At 47.8% G+C, this 24,871-nt stretch overlaps 3 protein-coding genes across 3 annotated transcripts; 2 read left to right on the top strand and 1 right to left on the bottom strand.

Annotated features, from left to right (window-relative positions):
- Positions 1 to 3,258: 3,258 nt before the first annotated feature.
- On the top strand, positions 3,259 to 15,337 carry GNL2 (G protein nucleolar 2). The gene is made up of 16 exons (XM_072885009.1): positions 3,259 to 3,448; positions 3,522 to 3,606; positions 4,870 to 4,964; positions 5,485 to 5,624; positions 6,737 to 6,921; positions 7,417 to 7,483; positions 8,796 to 8,954; positions 9,522 to 9,635; positions 10,432 to 10,560; positions 11,285 to 11,389; positions 11,500 to 11,658; positions 11,802 to 11,909; positions 12,262 to 12,695; positions 13,369 to 13,448; positions 14,172 to 14,269; positions 15,157 to 15,337. The coding sequence occupies exons 1-16, from the start codon at positions 3,385 to 3,387 to the stop codon at positions 15,304 to 15,306; spliced, it is 2,172 nt and encodes a 723-aa protein (XP_072741110.1). The 5' UTR covers positions 3,259 to 3,384; the 3' UTR covers positions 15,307 to 15,337.
- A 418-nt stretch (positions 15,338 to 15,755) lies between these two features.
- DNALI1 (dynein axonemal light intermediate chain 1) lies at positions 15,756 to 19,930 on the bottom strand. The gene is made up of 6 exons (XM_072885016.1): positions 19,803 to 19,930; positions 19,595 to 19,725; positions 19,336 to 19,505; positions 18,319 to 18,497; positions 17,870 to 18,034; positions 15,756 to 16,355 (listed from the first exon to the last, which is right to left on the bottom strand). Exons 1-6 carry the CDS (start codon positions 19,908 to 19,910, stop codon positions 16,320 to 16,322), a joined length of 789 nt encoding a protein of 262 aa, XP_072741117.1. The 5' UTR covers positions 19,911 to 19,930; the 3' UTR covers positions 15,756 to 16,319.
- Positions 19,931 to 20,027: 97 nt separating this feature from the next.
- On the top strand, positions 20,028 to 22,787 carry SNIP1 (Smad nuclear interacting protein 1). Its single transcript, XM_072885015.1, has 4 exons — positions 20,028 to 20,268; positions 20,356 to 20,452; positions 21,019 to 21,608; positions 22,276 to 22,787. The coding sequence occupies exons 1-4, from the start codon at positions 20,090 to 20,092 to the stop codon at positions 22,538 to 22,540; spliced, it is 1,131 nt and encodes a 376-aa protein (XP_072741116.1). The 5' UTR covers positions 20,028 to 20,089; the 3' UTR covers positions 22,541 to 22,787.
- Positions 22,788 to 24,871: the final 2,084 nt, after the last annotated feature.

Genomic DNA, 24,871 nt, shown 5'->3' with positions numbered 1-24,871 from the left:
TTCACCACTGAAACGGCCTGCAAAAGGCCACGTCAAATCCTGCGACGTGCAAGGCTAACGCGCATGATGCAGCATGTGCAGCTTTCTAGAAAAGAAGCCACTTTTCACGACTGTCAAAATCAAATCACAAAAGTAAAGCATTTATCTATAAATGCTTTAGCTTCCAGATTGCTAGTAACACTTAATTCCTGTGAGCGAGAGCTGCGGCACCGGCGCACGTTCAAAGAGTAAAGCAGAAGGCTCTGCAAGCCTGCGAGAACTGCGTGGGACCGAGCACGACGTTCGCTCCGAGGGCCGGATCCTGCTGGGCACAGCGCAGCCCACGCTCTCCAAGTCCTTTTTCACCTTTTTGGCTTGACTTCAGTTTTCTCCTCCCTCCAGCTTTCCCCTGTTGCTTTCAGTCACCATTTTGGGAACTCCAGATCCAAGGCAACGATACCTGGGATCACTTCTGTTTTTCCTGTTAAGGAGCCGTCAAACCTCGAGCCCTTTGCCAAGGAGCCCTGCCTCCCACTCTTGTAACCTACACCCCTGCAAACCTATTCCTGAGGAACTGAGTTGGGAAAACTACTGTGGTGCTAAACCATCCACGGGACCTCCTGGCAGTGCATGGGATGATTTTGAAGGCTGGCTAGAAAACCCGCTTCTGTCCCTGTGCTCTGCGGGGAACGCTGCAACGAGGAGAGTAAGATGGCTGACGTTGCCTTTATCCTATTAAATAAAACAAAGTAGCTCAATACCGCACCGAAAAAGTGCTCTGAGTACAAGTCCAGTCTTGTTCTGAAGTCTTGGAAATCTATTTTTCCTTCATTTAATTGACAAAATCTGTAGATCATACAAGGAAGACAGTCCCTGCCAAAAATCAAACATCACTAGTTTTTAATAATACAATGGGAATAACCCCTTAGAACATATGTAATTATGGCAATGAGTCATTCTGATGGCATCACATAACCGCATTCACTGGGATTTTGACAAGGAAGAGGCCACATAAAATTCAAAATGATTTCATTTCAGCAATGGTCAGGCTAGTCGCGTCAATGAAGCTGAGGCCGTTGGGCAGATCCGACAGGCCTGGCGTCTGTCACTAACCCCCCTGTGCTGTCTGGTACGCAGCACGGACAGCATCCCACTGCGGCCAACTTAAAAAGAAGGAAAGAAAGTTAAGAACTGAAATGGGAGGATGCATCCGTAGCAAATGAAAAGCTTGCAAGTCTCACAGCAACAAAAAATTATTTTGGTAGAGTAAAATATCTGACTCGTATGTTATCAGACACACAAGTAAACAACCGCAGCTGCAGAGATACTGTAAGTTAAATACTGTTAGCCCCAGTAATGTAATTTTGGTCAGGAAAAACATGAGAGAGAGGAAAGCACAGCTGAAAGGATGAATTTATTCCAGTTTGAATGCAGTTCCCGTACATTATCAGCATAATCTTTTCTTATGACAGAAAATACAGGATAGTAGCCCACTCCGATTTGGGCGACAGGGCTCACTGTAAGCAAGGCTGGGGAAAGTGGTGCTGAGACCTCCGTGTTAAAGCTTTCAACGTGGGAATTCAACAATTAACTCAGAGGCTTTGCCAATAAGAGTTCTCCGTGACATAAGCGCACGTCTAAAGCTAGCTATTTCTATTCTTTCACAGAAAGAGACAGCAACTTTCTGGATGCACTCCAAGATATCTTGCTAACAATAAAAAGAGTGTTTTCTTAAGGAAAAGGAAGAAAGAGTGGGGGAGACCAGAGCAAGTATTACTCAACTATTTAGTCTAAAAATCTGAAAATCAAAAGGGTCTTCTGGCAGATTGATATCAACTCTAATAGAAAACACACTCGTCCTGGGAAAACTCTTCTACATGAGCCTCAAGTCTGATAGCTTAAACAATTATCTACAATTTGGAATTAATTTTTACGCCCACATCAATGTGTATTTTTTAAATGTCCAAGGCATACATAATTCTATTAAGAGAAAAAACAGAAATCGTAGGCTTAACCAAAACAGACTGAAAATTCAAGACCGCCATCTTACAAAACATCTCACAAGTCTTGACTCATTAGGACTTCGTCGTACAACAGGGACTATGCACTACCTGAAAGCAAAATGCTGAAGATCATTAAAAGAACAAAATCTCAGAAGCTCTGTTACTGTTCTGGATTTGGAAGAGCATCAGCACACCTAGAAGGAAACGGAACTAGCCGGGAACACTCTAACTGCTAACAAGTATTTAGAAACGATGGGCCAGACCTTCGTTTTGGGGAACGATTCCCCAGCGTGCCGAGCAGTTTGGCCCCAACCCAATCTCTGGTATAAATTAACACCGTTTCAGTGGAGCTTTGCTAATTCCCCCAAGGTGAGGATCTTTCCAATTTCTATTAAAATCTGGCACTAACACGAACGTAGGCTTAGTCTTTAGACGTGCAATTTGCCTAAATTTGATTTAGGTTTCTGCACTGTCCATGCAATTCTTTCCATGCATACAAAACCGCCGGTGTTGTTATTTCTAATTTTAAAAAGTCACTGCCAGTAACCCAGAAAAAACAGCCCTGTGTGCCCATGAACACCCCGCGCCGCCCGGCCGCACGCAGCACGCTCCGCACCGCCAGCCCCGCACCGCCGCGCCAGCCCGGCCACCCGCGCTCGCCTGCCACGGAAGCGGGCGCTAACGCCCAGCTCCCGAACGCTTCTTATTATGTTCCTGCGAACAAACAACGCTCCACAAACGGGGAGGGCTCCCGTGCCAGCACCCCCGTTATCACGGCCTGCCCTCCCTTTGAAACGGCCTGCGGTCCCCGCGCTGCCCGGGCCGGCGGCAGCCCGCCCTCCGCTCCGGCCGGCGCCCTGCGGCCCGCCGCCCTCCGCCCGCCCCGCAGGCCGCGCTGCCGGGCAGCCGCCCTCCCGCCAACCCCGGCCTGGCGGGGCCGGCCGGGCCGGAGCACCCCGCGGCACAGGCCGCCCCGGCGGGCCCCACGGGCCGCCGCCCCTCTCGCCGCGCCCGTGGGCGGGTCATGGCGGCCGCGCTGCACCCGCGGCCTGGCCCCGCGCTGGGGAGGCCCCGGGGAGCCCCGCGGGCACCGGGGGGGGGGGCGGGCGGCCGGGGGGAGCCGGGAGGGCCCGGGGAGGGGGGGGCCGGGGCGGCGGGGCCGGGCCACGCCACGCGTTGCCATGGCGACCGGGGGGGCGCACGTGGTCGTCAGGGCAACCTGACGCGCCTGCGCAGCCGGAAGACTGACCAGCGGAAGTGCGTCATGCCGCTGACCCCCACGCCGGAAGTGCTTCTGCCGCCGCTTCCTGCCCGGTACGGCGCGTGTGGCGGAGCGACCTCTCGGTTCTCCCCGGTCCGGCCGTGAGCTGCCCCGCCCCGCGCAGGGGGCTCGCTCAGCAGGATGGTGAAGCCACGCTACAAGGGCCGCAGCACCATCAACCCCTCCCGCGCCAGCACCAATCCCGGTACGTGTGGGGCCGCGGGCCGCGCCGGACCGTTTCGGACCGGGCCGGGCCTGACGCTGTGTTGTCTCCGCAGATCGCGTGGGGGGCGCGGGAGGAAACAACATGCGGGACCGAGCCACCATCCGGCGCCTCAACATGTACCGGCAGAAGGAGAGGAGGTGAGCGCGGCTCGGCCCGCGGAAGGCGGCGGGGGACCGGCCTGGCCTCACCACCGCCGCCGCCGCCGTTACCGGTGCCGCGGGGCGCGGGCGGCTCCGTGCGCCCTTCCGGGCGGAGGCGCTGGGTGGTTTCCCGCGGGCCAGGCCGGGGCGCGGGGCCGGGCTCCCGCCGGGCACGGCAGCGAGCGGGCGCCGGTCAGTGCGCTGTCGGGGCCGGGGCCGGGGCCGGGCCGTGCCCTGCGGGACGGACCGCGGCCCTGCGGTGCAGGGAGCGCGTTTGTCGGCGCAGCCCGGCAGCGGGGGCTCTGGCGCCAGCGCGTTGGGCCCGCGTGGCCGAGGGAACGGCGCCGAGGGCGGCTGTCCTTCCTCCGGCGGCAGAACGCCTCTGTCCCGGCGCGGCCGCGCTGCTTCGTGTGGTCTGCGACGCCGTGAGGTGGGCAGCCCTCCCGTGGGCTTCCGACAGCCCGCGACGTGCCCCGGGAACGCAGCTGGGAAACTGGTGGCGCGGAGCAGCTGATGTGATCTCACTGGAACGTCACGAACCCCAAAATGCCCAGAATTCCTTCATTTCCACCAACGGCATAACTCGAAAGTTCATCTCAAAACACCTGAAGAGCCTGACTCCCGCACGGCTCCTTCGCTGAGAGACGCCCCTTCGCCCCGCTTGAGAACCGCTGGCTGTGGAGCAGCTCCCGCCTCGTAAACATCTGCGTCTGCCACGTCGTAGATGCCGCAGGCATTTCTGAGAATCCTGGTTCAGATTAGCTGTTTTGTTTTGCCAGATTTCACTTTGTTTTGAGAGCACACTGGGAAATATGTATTTTAAAAAATGACTAAATTTAAGCCAGGTCTCAACTTGGAAATTATCTTATGATGAGTGTTCTGCACCAGCTGATGGGTAGGGCTGATTAAAAGTTTCCACGGGAGCCCGGGAGCGAAGAAGGCAGTGTTCACTAGGAAATGGTACTTTGGTGCTTTTTGCACCCCAATAAGCCATTCCTGGTTTGACATAAGCAGCCTTCACGAAGAGTCTGGTCAAGCTGCAGTGAGACTTAGGAGCGTGCGCTGGTTGACATCACTTCTTCTGCTCCGGTGTTTGAGTTAATTGGCCTTCACGGGCTGTACCGTCTCTGGTAGCAATCTCGGGGGCACCAGTTCTAGGTGAAGGGTCTCTCTGGATTTTGTGGGTGTACTTCTGGTCTGGTGAACAAAAGGGTGTGTGCTCCCCTTGCGTATTTACACGTGTTCTTATTTTTCACTTAGAAACAAACATGGTAAAGTGATTAAGCCTCTGCAGTATCAGTCAACGGTGGCACCAGGCACAGTTGCAAGAGTGGAACCAAATATTAAATGGTTTGGTGAGTTGTTTTTTTTTTTTTTTCTTCAACTTTCAGGCTCAGCAAGCTTAAAAACTGTTGAACTTTGTGTGTTTGGAGGGTGCTTATTTCAGAGTTGTCTCAGTGCTGTGTGGGACAGATGCTGATAATGAAGGTGAAGGACCCCCACTGTAGGCACGGGTATGGGCTCACACGTTGCATGTGCCTGTACTTTGGGCGTTTGCTTTCCACGCACTCCTCTCGAGTGTGGTTATTCTCTCTCCTTCAGTCATTTTCTGGGGTTTGCCTGTGTGTATGTATGTTGTAGCCTATGTACGTTAAGTGTTCTAGGGATACTTTTAAAATTTTCTTTAAATGACAGGAAAGAAAGGGATTGGCTTGCTTATGCTAATTTGGGGTTTGTCTCAAGTAAATTCCTCTGGTTTTTGTCACTGGTATTTTTGGCTCCAGATGGAGTATTAATATTTTGTTAGTGTACCCGGGGTCTCTGAAGCAGTTAAGATGAGGAATGGTCAGGTGCAATATTTATTTCGACATGCAGGAAATACTCGCGTGATCAAGCAATCATCCCTACAGAAGTTTCAAGAAGAGATGGAAACCGTCATGAAAGATCCTTACAGAGTTGTCATGAAGCAAAGAAAGTTGCCGATGTCCCTTTTCTACGATCGGATTAAACCGCACGTGAGTATCATTCATCCATACAGGGTGACGGCTGGGTTATGGCCACAGGGGTGTCATGTTATTTATCTGTGGGCGATGGTGCTGCCTCTGTTCAGCCTGGTGAAATGTTGTGTTCTAGAAGCGTTGGGAGGGGCAATTGGAGTGGATGACTTGAGGAAGGATGTTTTTGAGAGCCCATCACTGTGGCTGTTGAATGTGAAGGCAAAGAAATGGTGTATTACTTCCCCGTAGTTTGTGAGAAGCTCTATTATTTATTAGAAATTCTCGTTTTCCGATAGGAAACTTACCCTAAAACATCCTAGGTTGGCGTACCAGCTTAGAATGAGTGTGGCAGCTTGCCACCTTATGTTCTAATGCTTCTAATAGCTCGTGTGACAGAGGCACCTCTTTTGAGGATGCTTCGCACTGCACACGCTCTCGTGTGATGAATTTGAACTCAAATATGTGCTTGTTACCTTGAATCAGAAATTCTTGTGCATGCAGCCTTCATTTCTAGTACATCAAGTTTTAGTTATTACCAGGTTTCTTTCATGATGTCTGAACTGTTATTTTGAACTCTTGCTAGCTATTTTTTTCATATGGAAACTTTCCAGGTTTATGTCATAAAAATGTTACCTAAGTTAAGGAAAAAGTTATAAGAAACTAAAATGTGCATTACAAAAACAAATTACTTCTTTCAGCAATGAATTTTATGCCGTTCCAAGAAAAGTTGGCATTCATTACAGGCTTTAAAAATCTAGAATTTTGATGGTAATTATGCCTGACAAAACTCTGTGAATTTGGCGAGATTTGTGGACTTGTTAGAAAAATAAGAAATGATCAAAGATAGCAGCGAAATTTTCATCATTGTAGCTTTAATTACATTGGACATCATTTATGGTGAAGGAACTGAAGCATAGTTCTTTGGCAAGTGCAGTGTGTTTTGTTGCTTATTAAATATCCACTCATGTTTCTCAAAGATTAAGCCGGAGAACTCAAACATTGTTAGGAAAGTGCTTGTAACTCTTGTCACAGGTTGTAGAGTTGCATTGAACTAAGGTCTTGTACACTGCGTGTCATGAGAGTGGAAAAAACAGTGTTTGTGGGTTTTTTAATAGCCTGTTTTTCCTTAGACCTCCAGAGTTCACATTCTTGACACAGAAACATTTGAATCAACATTTGGCCCCAAATCACAGAGGAAAAGACCAAATCTTTCAGCAAGTGATGTGCAGTCTCTGGTGGAGAATGCTGAAGCCTCATCAGAATCTTATGATCAGGGCAAGGACCGAGACCTGGTGATGGAAGACACTGGTGTAAGGTAAATAGAAAGGAGACATTATTTGTTGTTTCCGTTTCTGAAAGGCCAGCTTTATTTTTAAAGAAGTATCTAGTACGTCCATCAATGCTGTTACTGTATGAGGAGTAAGGAAAGTGAAATTAGCTGAATTTGGGATTTTTTAATCCTGTTTTATCGCTCTGTATTTAATCAAACTGCTGCTTCCGTGGAACCCTTCTGTCTTTATTCATAATTCATTTTCTGTTGCATGTCAGGATATCTCCAAACTCACGGTTTGGCTTAGATAGGGAACTGAGCAGTGGACAGATAGGAATCTTTGAAAGAGTGCGTGTTTGTAGGATCTTTCTGCGGATGGGTAGATTGAAGGCAGAGGGCGGGGAGCGGGGCTAAATCCCAGCTGTCTGTTACTTGGGCCACATCTCCTCTTCTGTCTGTAAATGGCTACATGGCTTTAGAGAAGACAACCCTGTAACCCTGTTATTGTGGTTGCTGATGTCTCTGGTAATCCACTTCCAGGGATGAAGCACAAGAGGAAATATATAAGAAAGGACAGTCCAAAAGAATCTGGGGTGAGCTCTACAAGGTAAGCAATGCTTATAATTTCCAGCAGAGTCATGTCTATCAGCCTTTGTGAAGTCAGGTGCTTCAGCACAGCATTGGAAATCCTATACAGCAATAATCGGAAAAGCTCTGAAAACCATTTATTGCTCTGTTTGGAAGCTTTGATACAATTGAATTTGCTGTGAAGTTTCTTAGAAACATCAAGACAGTGACTTTCTTCATGCAGAGATGTCCTGTCGTTCCCTTGCCTGCTTTCCTCTCAGCCTGGTTGTACTGACTGACTTGAAACCATACACCCTTTTTCGGGTACTGATACAGTACCTAAATGGGAACAAGAAAAGCCAGCTGTAGGAGAGAGCAGAGATTCATTTTCAAATCTCTGCCTGACTGAGCTTGATTCTTGAGCTCTTGTCCCACTGGAACAAACAACCTTAAAATATATGATCTTGAGGTGGACTGGCAGAGCGAAGGTATTAGCTTCTCTTAGTTTCCTGGGGCTTTACCACAAATAAACCAGTCAGAGGCCCCTAAGTTTCTTTAGGCTAAAAACATCTGGCATGTTGATAGGGTCATCTTTGGAGGGCTCTGACCCTCAGTTCCCTGGGAGTCACCTTGACTGCTAGAGGAATGGAGACTGAGAATGAGTTAGGGTTGTAAGAGCAGTTAGTGTGCTCTCAGTGACTGTTAGGTGTGAAATTGCTTGACTTTTTGCTCTGAATTTCCAAGTGTAGCTTAAAACCTTTTCATTTAGATCTAAAAGCTCTGGGAACAATCGAGCAAAACAGATTTCAGTAAGACGCTGCCAAAAATGCAGGAAATAGCTGTGAAACAAATTCTCTTGGCTTGAAGCAAGTTATAAAATGACAGCTCCCTGCTGTAGATGCTTAGTGGACTAACAGCAGGTTCCTACTTGGTTGTGTGTTTCATATTGATCCAGAAAACATACTTTCTATCCTGATCCTTTATGAAATGGCAGAATTGAATTGCTGCAGAAAGGATGGTGAACATTGGTTTTGTCTGCTGAAACAATTAATTTTCCTGTTTGGGCACAGTGTTTTCTTTCCCAAGTGCTACAAGCGTCTTCCTGGTGCCGAAGAACAGGTAGAAGCTGTTCAGCTGTCCAGCCTGAATGTGGAGGGGAGTTAGGGGAAGAGAGAGTGGAGGATCAATGGGTATTAGTCTGAGCTTTACTAGTCTATGGGGAAGTAACAGTTGTTCGTGAAGGATACAAGGTTTTTAAATTAGTGATGTAGTTTAGAAAACCGCTAGTTTTCATTTTGGAAGTACAGACATCTTTCTGTAAAATCCTTTCCTTCTGTGTGATTTTTTTTCAGGTGATAGACTCATCAGATGTTGTTGTTCAAGTTCTTGATGCCAGGGATCCCATGGGTACTCGCTCCCCTCATGTGGAATCTTATCTTAAAAAGGAGAAACACTGGAAACATCTCATTTTTGTCCTGAACAAATGTGATCTTGTTCCTACCTGGGCTACTGTAAGCACAGTCCTGCCTGTTATTCCTTGGACCTTCTTTGTCCCTTTTGTAGCCTCTGCTTTAATTCTGTTGCCAGTCCTCATGCCCGTCTCAAAGGGCGTAATGTAACTGGGTCAGTGGGAACTCTCTGCTTGCCTGCTATAAAAGTAACAATTACAATGTAAGTCTGTCCAAGTTTGGCTGAGTTGAGCAACATTCACCAGCCACAAATTCTCTACTTCCTCTGTCTGGATTTAACAGTTCAGCTGATGTCTCCAGAGTATGCTAAATGTTAGTGCGCTTAAGATCCATAGCCACCACAGCTGGTTTACTTTATGTTGTTAAACTAATTAGTTTTAGCTAGCAGTGAAGGCGTTTTTGGGAAATTGTTTGTCTTTTATAAAAACAATACTCAGTCCTTTTAGCTATTGGGTTGGTGAAATGCTTCAAAGGTTCTTACATAGCAATTTTCATAGACAGTTGCATTTCTGACCCAAGTGAAGGTGCTGTGTACTTCTGCTCATAAGCAGATTGTTTCACCACCTCCGCAGCACAGGATCCCTAACCGAGTAATGTTTTCCTCTTTAGAAGCGCTGGGTTGCTGTCCTTTCCCAGGAGTATCCAACACTTGCTTTTCATGCCAGCCTCACAAACCCTTTTGGCAAAGGTGCTTTCATACAGCTTTTAAGGCAGTTTGGAAAGGTACAGAACAATTTTGGGGATTTGTGGTGGTGTTTGGGAGGGTGGGGGTGTTTACTGTGGAGTCTCCTGTTTTGTTAGCGTTTGGGGTTCACTACACTTTCCTATGGGCATTCTGTCAGCAAACGACTCCATCAATAAAGCTCCCTTCTTTGGAGAGAAAACAAAAAATGTTCCTTCAAATATGTTCAAAATGTTTGTCAAACTGAGGAGATCCAGAAAGAGTGGGTTTGACCTGGCCTAGGTTTCCTGTAGACAGAGTATCCCATTGACACTCCTGGGTCTCATTTGAATGCGTAGAAGAAAGGAACATATTTCACACCTGTTTGTCCTGCATATATGCATATTCTATTAAGATATTCTCCTTTTAAGTGTCTTCATTTTTCCAAAAAGGGCACTTTCTGTTGCCTTTAGATTAGTTACTGTTTTGTCAAGCCATGTCTATATTCTGTCCCCAGCTACTGTTTGTATTTGCTTGGTTTCTCAACCTAAATGGTTTCTAAATAAGGCGTTCACAAGTAATTTTAGAGCAACAAGGAATGCAAGGGGTTCACATCTTCCTTTTGAAGTAGTAGCAAATATTTTCTTCAATGCTTGGAGTTCTTGGGGGGCAAGTTGGTTGTACCCTTATACGTTTCTCCCGATAGAAAAGAGCTGATCTCATGTTTTCATCTGGTGCTTTGGAGTCCCCTTTGCTTTCCAATATAGTGAGAACAGTAGCTGCTCACATGTTCAGAACTGTAGTAGTAATTCTGTCTTTCTCTATGAGGTGTTAAAAAGATGCGTTATTTCTTAACAGTTACACTCTGACAAGAAACAGATCAGCGTGGGTTTCATTGGTTATCCGAATGTTGGCAAAAGCTCAGTGATCAATACATTACGGTCTAAGAAGGTCTGCAATGTGGCCCCTATTGCAGGTGAAACAAAGGTAGGAAGAGATCCCTACATTAAAGATAAAAATTTATTATGTAAGTGCATTGTCAAAGGCAGAGTTCATGTAAAATTATCTCAATGACATTTTCAAATCTAGCACTTGAACTGTACAGGCTCTGTGACCCAGAGTCTGAGGAGTGGCTGATCGACAGGCATTGCTCTGAAGCACCGCTACTGGAAGCATTCCTGAGTTCCCCCTCTACCTGCACTGTAGTGCTGTGATCTGAATGCTCAGCTGCCCTGACTCAGTGTCTGTGCTTTCCCGAATCAAATTATTGGGTATATTTGTGCTGTCAGGCTCTGTTAGTGCTGGTTTTCTAACTCTGTTCATCAAGAATGTGAGAGTAAACAAGAAGACAAAGTTACAGGAATCTTCTTTGCTAGACTGTTCATTTTACTCCTAAATATCACTGAAGTTAAGGATCATGGAAGAGGAAAACCACAGAATATCGGAGTTTGTCATGATTGTAGTTTCCTCACCTTGGTCCTGTGAGTTAGTAGTTTGATGCAAAACCTTAGGGATGGTGTTGGCTGATACAGAAGGACCAAGGTGCAATACATCTTGGCTAGCTAACAAAAATGCCAAGTTATATTCTGTTTCTGTGTGTTAATACCAAGTTCCTAAGATGACTCCTGTGTATTAGAACTGTGCATTTAAAAAGCAGAACAGAGGCTGTCTGTGGAAGGAGGTAACACGGGGAACTACTGGTCTCTTTCAGGTGTGGCAATACATTACCTTGATGCGGCGGATTTTTCTCATCGACTGCCCAGGTGTAGTTTATCCATCTGGAGACACAGAAACAGACATTGTGCTGAAGGGAGTGGTATGTATCTGCACTAAATGCTGGAAAATCTTTGCTGTTGTTAATGTGATGGGTTCAAAGAAATGAATGCACACTTTCCAAAGGGTTGATGTTCTACCATTCATTTGCAGGTTCAAGTTGAAAAGATTAAGAGCCCTGAAGATCATATTAGTGCCGTGCTGGAAAGAGCCAAACCAGAGTACATCAGAAAGACGTACAAAATTGATTCCTGGAAGGATGCAGAAGAGTTCCTTGAGAAACTTGCTTCTAGGACTGGAAAACTGCTAAAGGTGTGACAACTTTCTGCATTTGCAGGCTGGAAGAGCATGTGGCCTGTTACTGAACATGGGAAATAGGAATGTTTCTGTTGCTTACAGGAAATAGGTGCTGTGCCCTGCAAACATGGCCATAAATTGTTACTGGGTTCTTTCAGGGTGGTGAGCCTGACATACAAACTGTGAGCAAGATGGTTCTCAATGACTGGCAGAGAGGCAGAATTCCATTCTTTGTGAAGCCACCGAATGCAGAAACACGTCCTCAGGTGAGAATGTGATGCTCGTGCCTCCTCTTCTCACATATTCAGTTTCCTAATGGTATTCACTGTTGTTTTTCCCAGAGTGCCATGTAACTTGGGCAGTGCATATCTTGGGCTCTGCCCGAGTCTGGTGATTCAGGTGAAACTCACTTGAATTTGGTGAGGACCAGGTAGCAGTGCTCTTCACAGAGATGTCTGAGCCATTTTACAATCATCTGACTAGCAGGAATGTCAGTAATGATGACGTCATTAGCCTGTCATCTTGGGCTTTTCCCAAAGAGATAAAATGGAAATTGCTCTCGGAGATGATGGGACAGACTTTGTAGATAATATATCCATTACACTCTCTTTCTTGTAGCCTCCTGCGCTGGAAGCAGCTATGACGTCAAGCCAAGATAATAATGAGGAGAAAATCTCTGAGTCGGTAGCGTCAAGTGTGGAGCCAGCAGAAGAGAAGAATAATACAGACACTGAAATTAAGCAACTCATGTCACATGTTCGGCAGAACTTTGGGAGGATTAATGTGGCACCTCAGTTCTCAGAAGAAGACCTGGTTCCTGTAGATGTGCCAGGCTTTGATGAAACAGACAGTGATTCTTCTGGAGAGGAGGAGCAGGAAGAGGAGAAAGAGGAAAATGAGCAACATCAAGATGCAGTAGAGGAGGAATCTCAGTTGGCTGCACCAGGTGCCAGGGAGAGCTCTAAGGCAGTTCTTAAGGCTTTGGAGGAGAAGATTGCAAAATACAAAAAATTTCTGGATAAAGCCAAAGCCAAGAGATTCTCAGCAATAAGGTATCTGAATCTGTTCAGCGACTCAAATATTTCGCAAGGGGGAAAAGGGTTAATGTGGTTCTGCTGTAGTTTCACTCCATTCATGACTTGCTCGACTGGTTCCTTGGTGTTGCCACATACAAGTTGCCACAGCTTATCTAGTTTACCCATAAATATTTGAACTTTGGCTAAGCAGCAGTTTGTTTTTGAAAGATTATCCCAAGAAGTCCCATTTACCAGCATCACTAAAAATGTTCTCACTTTTGGAAAGCTGCCTCTTAAGCTATGGATTAGAAATCTCTTGGTATTCTGGGTAGCAATATTACATCTCTCCTTGGTGTTGTGTTCTTTCTTGAGCAATACCAAGGCTAATGTCCTACCTGGATGTGCCAGCTGGGTCTCTGTGCATGTACAAGACTATCCTAGCTCATACATTAGGCCCAGTTTTAGCAAAGCTCATCCACCAACTTTGTGAGGGCTAAGATTCCAAGATTAAGTGTTATACTTTGTCCCTTTGTGCAGGGCGCAAGCCCAGTAACTCCAGAGACAAGATTACTGTAATATGTTTTCAGGTGCAAAGCCTGTGGCTTTGCTGCTGCTGGGCTACTGGGATCTATTGGAGACTGATCACTTCTCAGAGATGGTTACATTTGGTGTTACGACATTCTTTTATTGCTTATTTTATCTTTTGTAGAATCCCTAAGCAGCTGAGTGAAAAGGTGTTTGCAAAATCCATGCAGAAGTCTGAAGAACCCAAAGAAACTGAAGACAGAGGTAAAACAAGATTAGTAGATGTTCTTAATCTACATTTGGAAATCCCATAAGCAAGAGAAGAGAGGGAGTTAGGGGGAGAAGTGTTCGTTAGCTCCTGATTGCAAGTCCTTTATCCCCTAAAGCTATTTAAATATTTCCATAGCTAACTTAAGGGCTGCCTGATGACCTTGCTGCAGCCTTTCTGTAGAACACCTGTCTGTACAGTAAGATGTGTCCCTCTGCTAGTGAATGAGGGTAAAGAGGAGACAAATGTTGTATTTCCAAAAGAATGGGGCTATGGGCAGATTGCAGTCTGAGCAACTGCGTTCCACATGGTGTAATATTACACAGAAGGGAGTGGAAGGGTTTTATGACATTATAAAAGCACAGAGCTACTTCAGGCTATAGGTTTTACTGTTGTGACTTCAAGAGCCTGTGGCTTCAGTTTCCATCGTAAGTTTGATTAAAGGCAAAATCACATGGGAGAACCCTATTCTGACAAGACTATGAAATTCTTCTGGACTTGCATGGGGCTTTGAGCAATCTGCTTCTCAAGAGCAGTTTTTGTAGTAACAGCGAGTGATTCTCTGGTAAGAAACATGCATGTTGTTTTGGTAGAAGCTATTAAAATACAACCAAAAGAATGCTTTGCTGAAGTAGATGGGATGGTGTCCCAGTCTTAAGTTCTGCAAACAGATGGGTGTTTGGGAAGATGCCCGAGTATGTGATCTCTGCTGTTTGCAGGCAGCACAGAGAAAAGAAAAAGGAAAGCAGATGATGATGATGATGACGATGATGACAATTCGGGTAAACAGCCTTGCAAGAAACTTACATCCAAAGAAGTAAGTGTGATTTCTTGTAGTAAAACAAATGAGCAGAGTAAGAGAGCTGGCTGTTTTTATACATAAATTGCTCGTTATCACTTATGAGGTTTGAGACTGGGCACTAGTAGGAAAGGGAGAGCGCAGGGACTGTAGCTGAGGTAGGGGGAATGTGAAGACAGGGTGGCTTGCTGCTGACGTGAGATGTGACAGCAGCATGTTCCAGCTGAGCGTGGACCCATAGAAGGTTCCAGCAGGTAACCATGACGGAAAGAGTGCTAAGGGGAGAATCCTTTGTGGATAAGCGTTCTGCTTTCAGTGTTGGCTTGCCCACTGATGCTGTTAGAGAGCAGGGGTCTAAATGCTGGGAGATGGGAGAATTTGGAACTAGATGGGCAGTACTATTCTGTCTTCAAAGAAAGCTGCTGCTGCTATTTTCTGTTCATGTTAGTCAAGTCTAAACAATTCTTCTAGAATAACTTAAATACCAAGTGAAATTGTCTGTAGGACTTTGAAAGTGATTTGTAAGCAAACTTGTACAGCAAGGGCTTTTTGGAACGTTGCTGTGGACTGTTAGGACTGTCAGAGGGGAACGGAAGCCTGAGTTCTGTTTATGAATGTTCTGTCACGTCTTCTGTTAAAGACCTCTTACGTGACTATGCACATCAGGTTGCTTCTTGTATCTTGTTTACTACTTTTGTAAAGATCAAAGGGTATCTTCCTCTGTAACATTCTAAGAGCATGGGTGGGTGGATTCCATATAGATGTCCATCAGTAATGTTTTATTTGAAATTATTTATTTTACTTAAGGCATGTGGAATGCAAAGTGAACAATATTTGAAAGAATGCAAACAAATTCAGGCTATGGATACTGTGGATTTGCTAATGTGTTTTGTGTGTATTTACAGAGAAGACGAGCTGAGAGGCAGCAGCGGTCCAAGAAAGTCGGAGTCCGGTATTATGAAACTCACAACGTGAAAAATAAGAATAAGAACAAGAAAAAAATTGGCTTGGAGGGACAAAGATCAAAGCACAAAAAATACAAACATAAGCAATAACTGCTTATTCTATTAAATTTTACATAAAACAGCTCTAGTATGCGGTGGCTTTTTTTAATATAAAACTTGTAGTTCCCATTCAAAGCCTAGTTTGACTTGTCTGTCTCGTTCCCAGGAGTAGCATCTCACTCTTTGTTTCTGCATCATCTGAAAGTTCTTTATGCAGTTGAAGATCGTGGTATTTCCACATCAGCATCTAAGGCCAGTAAACACTGCATTGGCAAAACATATCCTGAAGTGTTACTCAGTGGTGGTGGGCTTGTTTTGTGTTGTTGTTTTTTTTTTTTTCTGGAAACTAGCTTTATGGAGTTTTTCATATGACTACAGTGAATTATCTCTCCCATGTCTGCTTGCGATGTATAACCAGCTAGTTACACAGGTACCTCCAGTACCTTCATTTGCTTCCACTGAGAAGCGATGCTGCAGTGGTATTATACCCCTTTGTTTCATTAGAAATAACCACGTAGAGAGCTTAGGTGTTGCTCATCTAGGTTACTGCTAACAGTTCTGAGAAGGGATTTTGATGTACAATTAACACCAACTTGCACGTGCTCAAGGAAATACCCTCCAAACACCTGTCTGAGAATTACCTGCAATCTGATTCTTCCTGAATGTGACTTGTATTTATTGTAGACACTTCGTATATTGCTTCTGAATTTTCTACAACATTTTCAAAGTAATAATATTACAGAGGTGCTTGCATATAAAAACATTTATTAGTTTATTGCTTTGAAGGTCATCTAGCATATTGCCAAGAGGCAAGTCCCAGACAGGTTCACTGTTCAAGGAGCTGAATGCTGAGACGGCGTTGAAAGAGGGTGCAGTAATTAATGAAGCTCTTGAATTTCAAATCTTCAAGAGAAAAAGAAAGAAATAATACAATTACGCTGCCTTCAGTTACCGGTAAGTGAAAATTCAAGATTGTTTTATGAAGACAAATCCTTGTCACTAATTGCCAACTTCTTGCTCTGACAGCTTTTGTGAGCGCTGCCTGGAGGACAACAGAAAAAAATCTACTTATTTGGTGCAGTGATGCTTTCAAGTTGGGCCTGAAAAACAAATGAGACAGTAAGTCAAATTAGATTCAACCTAAAAAATAAACCCGCATTGCTGTAAAGTGATAAATTGTCTGTTAGATATTCAAAGCAAGGAGCTGAGGGATGCTGCAATACTTCAAGAGAAGCAGGCCAGGGTTTTTTTCCCTAGCTATTCCATTCCTTACTACATGTTTTATAAATTAGCTTTTCATTCTTGGCATACACACTTGTTGCATTCTGAGAAGAAAAGAGCTGGCCTTGGTTCCGTACAACGAAAGACTCGTTTTATAATGTAAAGCACTGAAGAGGAAATTAAATAAAAGCTGTTGAAACAGTGGTCTGAATTCTCTGATTTCAGGCTGGACTATGTTAGCTAAATTAAATATTTGGCACTCTAGCATTTGGAACACAAACTCTCATTCTGGGACAGAAGTAGCTGGGAACAGCAAGTTTTTCAGTTCCTGAGACAACTTGACACCCAATTAGTAGATTGATCAGAGAGCTACCCATGCTTAGGGAGCGTGTAGTGCATGAAGCTTCCAGGACCCTTAGGTTGTCCTCTTCCTAGAGCTGCCATCAAAATGAACTACAACAGTGGTACATGCACAGCTGTTAGAATACTTGTACTTCAAGGAAGAAACATGGGTTCAGTGGCAGCACGTATTGGATCTAACAGTTATTCCATTTTGTGCCCTAAAACACAGATGGCCTGAAGACATTAGTGGTTTAGAAAGGAGAAACTGTAGGAACAGTGAAGATAAGGAAAGCAGCTCGGTGTAAAGGATATGTTTTTAGCTGTAGCCAGAAACATTTAACATTGTTTATAGTAACATTTTTTTCTTTACTCAAAAGATGTGGGATTTTTTCCTTTCAAAAGCAAAGTAATGAGCAGAAGCTCTGTTTTCACCAAAGCAGCGTGCACAAAATCACTCCTGTAATTATGCAGTCCCTACTGCATAAGTACACAATTGTTCTTTTTAGGTAATATTTCATGTTAAGTGGTGTGTCTTGTTATCAGGGAGTCAACTTTAATGGCCAACAGCAAAGAAATTTGCCTTCTCTAGATTTTCTGTTTTGTAGTCAAGAAGGGGTGCTAACTGCGATAACCTTACGATCCAGTTGTGCAGAAATAGATTCCTGGGGTATCAGTCAAGTTTGAAGCCTCTGCATTTGGGGTTCAGCTGCATGCGTCTGCTCTTCTCCAGCTGACTGTAACACTTTATCATTTTCTGAACAAATTCTGATCTCTCCCTGGCAAATGTGTGTATGACTAGAATTCAATTAATCTGACCTGTTTGCATCGTGGGGTTTACTAGTGATGAACAATTACTGACTGAGCAAGGAAGTAGAGAATGCAAAATGCTATTTTCCCATTTCATTGAGAATTTAAAGGAAGTGGAACATTAATACAAATGCATCATAAATGTAACACTTTGAAAACTATAAGGAGAAAATTATTTGCCTATCTAATTACAAAACGAGGAGTTTTACCATTACTGTTTGGAATTGTGGGTTTTTTTACTAACCTTCAGCTGTTGATTCATTCGTTTCAGGAACTGAACCTCTTCAGTATGTTTCTTCTCTTCTGTCTGTCGCCTTTCATTTTCACGTCTTTCAATAGCTTCGCATTTAGCTTTCTGTTCACTCACTTGTCTTTCCAGCTCCCGCTTTTCCTCTTCCAGCTCTGCAATCTTGGAAGAGAGTACAGATCTCAAGTTTTGTTGGTTAATAATAAATTTTCAGTTAAGATGGGACAAAGTTGTATGTTGTACAGTCTTTAAAGTGTTGCAGATATAATAGCAGGTAATTATGAAGTGCAATTAAGCCCTAGGAAAACAGTAAGACAGGTATTTTGGTGATCTTTACTGCCATCCAGTGGAAACCGAAATAGTTTCATATAAAATTTTTGTATGTAATATCCTCACACTGTATCAAGTGCAGGAAACTACATTATGGGGTTAACAGCCCAACTTACTCTTTTTTCCATGTCAGATTTGCCTTGCTCAGCTTGTAGTGCCTTCCGCATGCCAAACGCAACACTGCTCTCGTACAGTGTCTGATAAGCAGCGATTGTCATTTGGATTTCATCCCTGACTCGAAGCAGCAACAGTCCTCGCTCTGCACAGTTAATTGTAGTTTCACGGATCAGTTCATCTTTAAAGAAAGGGTACAACACTCTAGTTAGAGTAGCTACTGTACCTTTATCTGCGACTGCTGGGTACACACAGGGTCCAGAGCTGCTTGTCTTTTACCTGTTCTCTGCACCACAAACTGGAGATAGTCACAATTTTGTTCTTTTTGTTATGTTACAGCTATAGCATCAAGTGCTAGCAAATAGAAGCAGCGTGGTGGTGTGGTGGTACAGAACCTATGGTAACAACAGTGCTACTGCTCCACTAAAGCTGTAACAGCAAACACCTCAGAATTTGTAATGATTTTTTTGCAGTTATCGGGAAGCTTGCAGAAGAGTCAAGAGCCTCCAGAAGAATTGTCATTTGTTTGAGCACAATCTCTTACAGCTGGAAGACCAACACCACGTCATCAGAGTGCGTAAGAGTGCTTAACAGTTACACAGTGTTTTAAGTTTTTAAATTAACTGTTGGGGTTAAGTACAACTGAGAGAATTTTAAGCTTCTTTCCACTTTTCACTGTTACGCCTGTGTAAGCATACCTGTACAACGCATCTTCTGAGTGTACGCTGTACACGAGACGCTGCAAACAAGACACTGTAAAATGCTCTGTGTAAAAGCTGCCGGGGTAGGCGGGTGTGAGGGCACGCCAGCCTGCAGCGCTGCGGGCCGACGGGAAAAGCAGCCCTTGCCCTGCGCAGCCTCCCCTGCCAGCACCCCTCAGCGCTGCCCGGCGGGGACCGAGGCTGCGTCCAGCCTTCTGGGCGGAGGAGCGCTGACCGGGACGGGGATCCGGGGGCTGCAGCCCCGCGGGCTGAGGGTGAGGAGCCACGCTTTTGGCGCCTGCCGGTGTGGGCACTGACCGAAGCACTGCGAGTAGAGCTCCCTGCGCACGGGGCAGATGCCGGTCTCCCGCGCCTGCCTCTGCTGCAGCCGCAGGTCCAGCTGCTCCTGCAGCTGGATGACCTCCAGGCGGGTGCCGGGCGCGCTGGACACCTCCTGCACCCACCGCTGGTTCTCCTCCTCCCACTCCCTGCCGGGAAAAACACCCGCCGTTACGGGGGGGGGGGGCGCGGGCCCGGCCGGGCGCTGCCAGGTGCGGGTGGGCCTGGCCCCGCTCACCGCGGCGGCAGGATGGCGTTGAGGATCTCCTGCGGCTGCTTGGCGGCCGGGGCGGCGGCCGCCGGCCGGGGCGGCGGCGGGACGGGCCCCTTCGGGGCGGGCGGCGGCAGCGTCGCCTTCAGCGGGCGGGCCTGCGGAGAGAGCAGAGCGCGGTAGGTGCGGGCGGGGCGCGGCCCGCGGGCGCCCCGGCCCGGCCGGCGCCGCTCACCCCGGGGGAGCGCTTCTCCGTGCGGCGGCTGACGAGCACCGGCGGGTTGTACCGCAGCAGCGAGTCCGGCGGCGGGATCATGGCGGCGGCGGCGCCCGTTGTCGCCATGGCGACGGCGGAGGGCGCGTGCGCAGGCCCGGCGCGCGCCCCCGCGCAGGCGCAGAGGCGCCCGAGGGCGGCGCCGGCCGCCTGCGCGGCGGCGCGTCCCCGGCGGAAGAAGCGCTTCCGGGTGCCGGCGCGCGGGCCGGAAGCGGCGCGCACTTCCCTTTGTGGCGGCCGGCGGCGCCATGGAGGCGGCGGCCGAGCGGCGGCGGGAGCGGCGGCGGCGGGAGGTGGCGGTGAAGGCCGAGAAGCGGAGCCCCCGGCGCTCGGCCTCCCGCTCGGCGCGGGGCAGCCAGTCGCCGCCGGCCGAGGAGCGGCGGGGCCCGGCCGGGCCGCGCCAGGGCAGCCGCGGCAGGAGCAGCAGGTAGGGCCGCCCGGCGGCTGCGGGCCCCGCGCTGCGCCCGGCCCGGCCGCGGCCCCGCGGCTCACCCCTCCTCTCGCTGTTTTCAAGATCGCCCAAGAGGAAGAGCAAGTCCGGGCGGAGGAGCCGGTCCCCGCGCGGCAGGAGGAGCCGCAGCCCGCACCACGCCGCCGTGAAGGTGAAGCAGGTAAATCGCGCTGTCGGTAGCCGCGAGGCCCGGCCCTGCCCGCCGAGGCCTTAGCGGGGCCTTGCGCGCTGCCTGGCTCCGCCGCCGCGGCTGCTCCGGCGAGACTCGGCCGTGCCAGGTACGAAAAACGCCTTCTCACCTGGCGGTTCGTCCCCCCGCCTGTCGCCGAAGGGACGGGACGGGACGGGAGCCTGCGGGTAGTTCCGTAGCTCGCGCTGCCAACCTCGGGCTTTGCCGTACGCGACCGGGTGTTCACGCGTGTTGTGAACCCAGCCTTTGGCACTTGGCTGTCCCTGCAAGCTCCTTCACGGGCCCAGAGCAGACGGTGCATCGCCCTCTTTCTTGATCTTGCTTTGTTCTGTGCAAATTGTAGGAATCTAAATAGCTTGGCAAGGAAATAAGCGTCTCTCGCTCTGTGGTAGATCTGCACACGACACGTCCGAGTACGCGTTTTCCATGGGTAGGATTGTGATGTTCTTAAAAGCCGAGGTAGATTCACTGCTCTTTCGTTCTAATTCTGAGTACGCCTCTGTATTACAGTCACTGTAAGCGATTCTTCGTTACAGGAGCGAGATGATTATTGTCGTAGAGGAAACGAGGAGCGAAAGCAGAGATACCCATCAGAGCAAGAACACAGGAGAGAGAGAAGTAGTGACAGAGATAGACACAGAGACCACTCGGACAGAAGGAAGAATCCGAACGAAAGGCCTGGAGTCCGAGGCCACGAGCGAGAGCGGGATGTTCAGAGCATCCGTGAGCAGCAAGCAGAGAGGGAGTTTTATAACGAGAGAAGACGAGAGCATCGACAAAATAACGAAGGCACTGTCGTTGACCAGAATCCAGAACTTGGGCAATCTGATAACAAACCAAAAGAAAAAGCTTCTGTAAACAAAGAGAAGCCAAGCTTTGAACTGTCTGGTGCGCTTCTGGAGGATACCAACACTTTCCGAGGTGTCGTGATTAAGTACAGCGAGCCCCCCGAAGCTCGGATTCCGAAGAAGCGATGGCGCCTCTATCCTTTCAAAAACGATGAGTTTCTCCCAGTCATGTACATTCACAGGCAGAGCGCTTATCTTCTGGGCAGGCACCGCAGAATCGCAGATATTCCAATTGACCATCCCTCCTGCTCAAAGCAGCATGCTGTGTTTCAGTACCGGTAAGTATTGCTCTGCCTGCTGGTGAAACAGGATTATTCGGGAACTTCTGAAGGAAAAAAAACCCAAACAAACAAACCCCGGATACGCGCAGTTGAGAGGTACGAGTTTGCTGTAAGTACGTTAGAGAGAGATGGAGTTTATGTTTGACTGCCGCATATCATCCTAGCAGTAATCAAAAATATCTGTAATTCCTCTCACTTAACCGCAAGCAGCCTTTTAGTAAGACAAATAACACAGCAGGGTTAAACGCAGAACTGCTTGTGTATCTGAATTGGAATAAACCGGCAGGTGTAATCGGCAGTAAAGGCATTTCAAGGAGAGGTTTGTTTCATTTGGTCTTTCACAACAAAGTCTGCTGATCTCCTCTGAAGCAGCAGGGGTGGCCTGCTGCTGAAGACAAAGATGCTCTCTTAGGGAACAGCCATCTGTTCTGTGGTAGGAATTACGTATTACATCATCACAAGTTTTAGAAGGTGATGCAGTCTGTCAGAATCTGCTCAGTCTCACGCAGTTTCTCACTGCTCTCCTCAGAGTTGTTCAGATCTCTGCAAGTACAGATAAGTATTAACTGCACTGGGGCTCAGGTGTTGGAAAACTCGTCTGCTGTTGGGGTACGTTTTCTGTCTCTCGCTGTTGTGATTGAAACGGTGTCTTCTGTTTTGCTAGGCTTGTGGAGTACACTCGTGCCGATGGGACCGTTGGCCGCAGAGTAAGGCCCTACATCATCGACCTGGGCTCTGGGAACGGCACTTTTCTCAATAACCAGCGGATTGAACCTCAGCGTTACTACGAACTGAAGGAAAAGGATGTACTGAAGTTTGGGTTCAGTAGCAGGGAATATGTTCTTCTCCATGAGTCTTCAGATAAATCTGAGGCCAACACAAAGGACGATGATGATGAGGAGGAGAAGGAGGAAGAGTCTGACAGTTAACAGATGAGGAGAAAATTGGGGGGGGCAGGGGAGAGAAATTCTTTGCAGTTGAACGTGCATTGGGATGTAAACATCGGAGCATCGCAGCACTGATGCCTCGTATTGCCTTAAAGTCCTTTTTCTGTTGCTGATCTGTTCTCGTAGTTGATTTTGGGGGACTTCACTGGTTATTCATCTTTGATAGTTTGGCATATCAGGAAATACAGCCTTTTTTTTTTTTTTTTTTTTTTTTTTTTCTTTTTTCCCCCCAACAAGCAAAAGAGCACCTGAATGTGAATGCTCTGATGCCGGAAGTACGCAACAAGTGTTGAAAGACTGTCCTCTTCTAGGAAACGATGTGAAACGCAGCTGGCATATTTACAATTACTTTTATTAACTGTTTTGTCATAGCCCTTTGAAATTGCTACTTAAGGGAAATGTTAGTTAGAAAGTAACCCGATGCATTTTGTAACACGTCTTGTTTGGTAGGGTTTGCCAAATTCCTTTGCCTGTTAGAGTTCTAGACAGGAGAATTTACCCGGCTCGCTGCTAAAAAGGCAGAAATGTTGCCAAGCCCCTCTTGTGTTTGTAGGCTTTGGGTAGGTAGTTTGCCTTGTGATCACTTTCAGGGAGGGGCGTTTCACTGGAATACGCTGCCTGAAAATCACGAGGTAATCCGAAATAGAAGTTAAATGCTTCCTGGGATTTTAGGTGAGGATACTGTGATTTGGGGGCTGAGGTCTAGGCCAGTGTTCCAGTGTACGGTGCTGAAACTGTTGCTGGTGTTGAGTGTCCGGGTCTGAAGCTGGGGCCTCTATTTCTGATACCACCCCTGCCCCGTGAGTAACTTCTCCTTGGTTTTGTTTGTATTACGCATAAACACCCTTTATGCGGTGACATGTTTTAACCAGAGTTTGCACTATTTAAGTTTTCTTTTTATAAAAAAAGTTCTAGAGTCACTTGTTTGAAATAATCTTCTCCCCTGGAAAAGAAAACTGTGCTTTAGGAAGAGAAAAACCAATTCCACTCACTGCAAGTACTTGCATCTTGCGTATTTTTGGATGTCTTCTCCCCGTTGCTTTATGTATAAGAAATGTGTATTTTCCACACTGTTTACTAATTTGCCTGGATGTTTGTTCTGTGGTCACGAGCTATTCATACCTGCTGTGTATATACGTTGTGTATACAAGGGTTGCATATTGTATACACAGGGTAGAACATTTATGGTGTAAATATGGGGCATTGATGTAGGTTTTCAACAGTAGGTAGAACGAGTTCTGACTGGGAGGATCTCCTTTATATATACTCTAGGGGTTTTTAAATAAAGAATTTGTAAATTTAGCCCTCATTACTTTTTAGTCGTAATATTTTTCTAGTGTCCCTTTTTTTTCCTTTACGTTCCTTGAAATAGATGAACTTTCAGTACTCACGTCAGTATTAAGGACAGCAGATAAGTTAAAAAAAAACCAAAAAAACCCTGCATGATTTGTATACGTGAGAGGCTGTGGCGGGTTTGTACCGCACCCCTCTGCTCGCACCCCTCTTACCGGAGCGTGGCCCAGGTGGCTTCTTCTGTGTCCAGGCTCTTTGCACCAAGGCAGATGGGTTCACGCTGAGACGCAAAATCGCTGCGTGGTTGGATCCGGAGATGATCGGTGCCGTGAAAGGCAAACTGGCCCCTCGAGTCTCGCTTACTGCAGGGCGCTTCGACTGGCGTGATTCAGTAGAGGCTTGAACCTAGCTGAAAAGGGTTCGGTTGAACCAGACAAACGTACCCGACGTTGACGTGACCTGTTCGAAGGGGCTGCTTTTCACAAGGGAGCCGGGACCCTCCGGGCTGTGATGGCGAAGGCAGACAAGGCACCCTCTCGCCTCTCTGGGCCAGCAGCCGGGCCCCGTGCCCGTGCCCGTCCCGGCCCCGCCGCCGGCTGTGAGACCCCCCGGGGGCTCCGGGCTGGCGGCACAACGGCCGGAGCGAGGCCCCCCGCAGCCCGGGGCTGCCTCGGGGCCGCCTCCGCCCGCTCGAAGCTGCCGTGCGCGGCCGGTGCCGGGGCAGGGCCGACGGGACCGGGGCACCCCGTTGGCGGTGGGCCGAGGCCGGGGGGGGGTGGGGGGGGGACGGGACACCGACGCCGCCTCGGCCCCGCAGCCTGAACCGGCGCCTCGAGCCGCGCTGCCTCGTTCTCGGCGCGGCGTTGCCCGGTACCGGGGCTGCCGGCGCGGCGGGCTCGCCGCGGAGCGGCCGGGCGGTGCTTCGGAGCGGCCGGGGCCGCCCCCGCGGGGCCGGGCGGAGCGGAGCGGAGCGGCGGGGCCGGGCCGGGCTCGGCGCTGCCCCCGGCGGCCCCGCCCGGC

This window comes from Ciconia boyciana, chromosome 21, assembly GCF_034638445.1.
Source record: "Ciconia boyciana chromosome 21, ASM3463844v1, whole genome shotgun sequence".
In the NCBI taxonomy this organism is placed as follows: Eukaryota; Metazoa; Chordata; class Aves; order Ciconiiformes; family Ciconiidae; genus Ciconia; species Ciconia boyciana.
The sequence above is the reverse complement of the archived record's forward strand: the minus strand, read 5'-3'. Positions and strand labels throughout refer to the sequence as shown.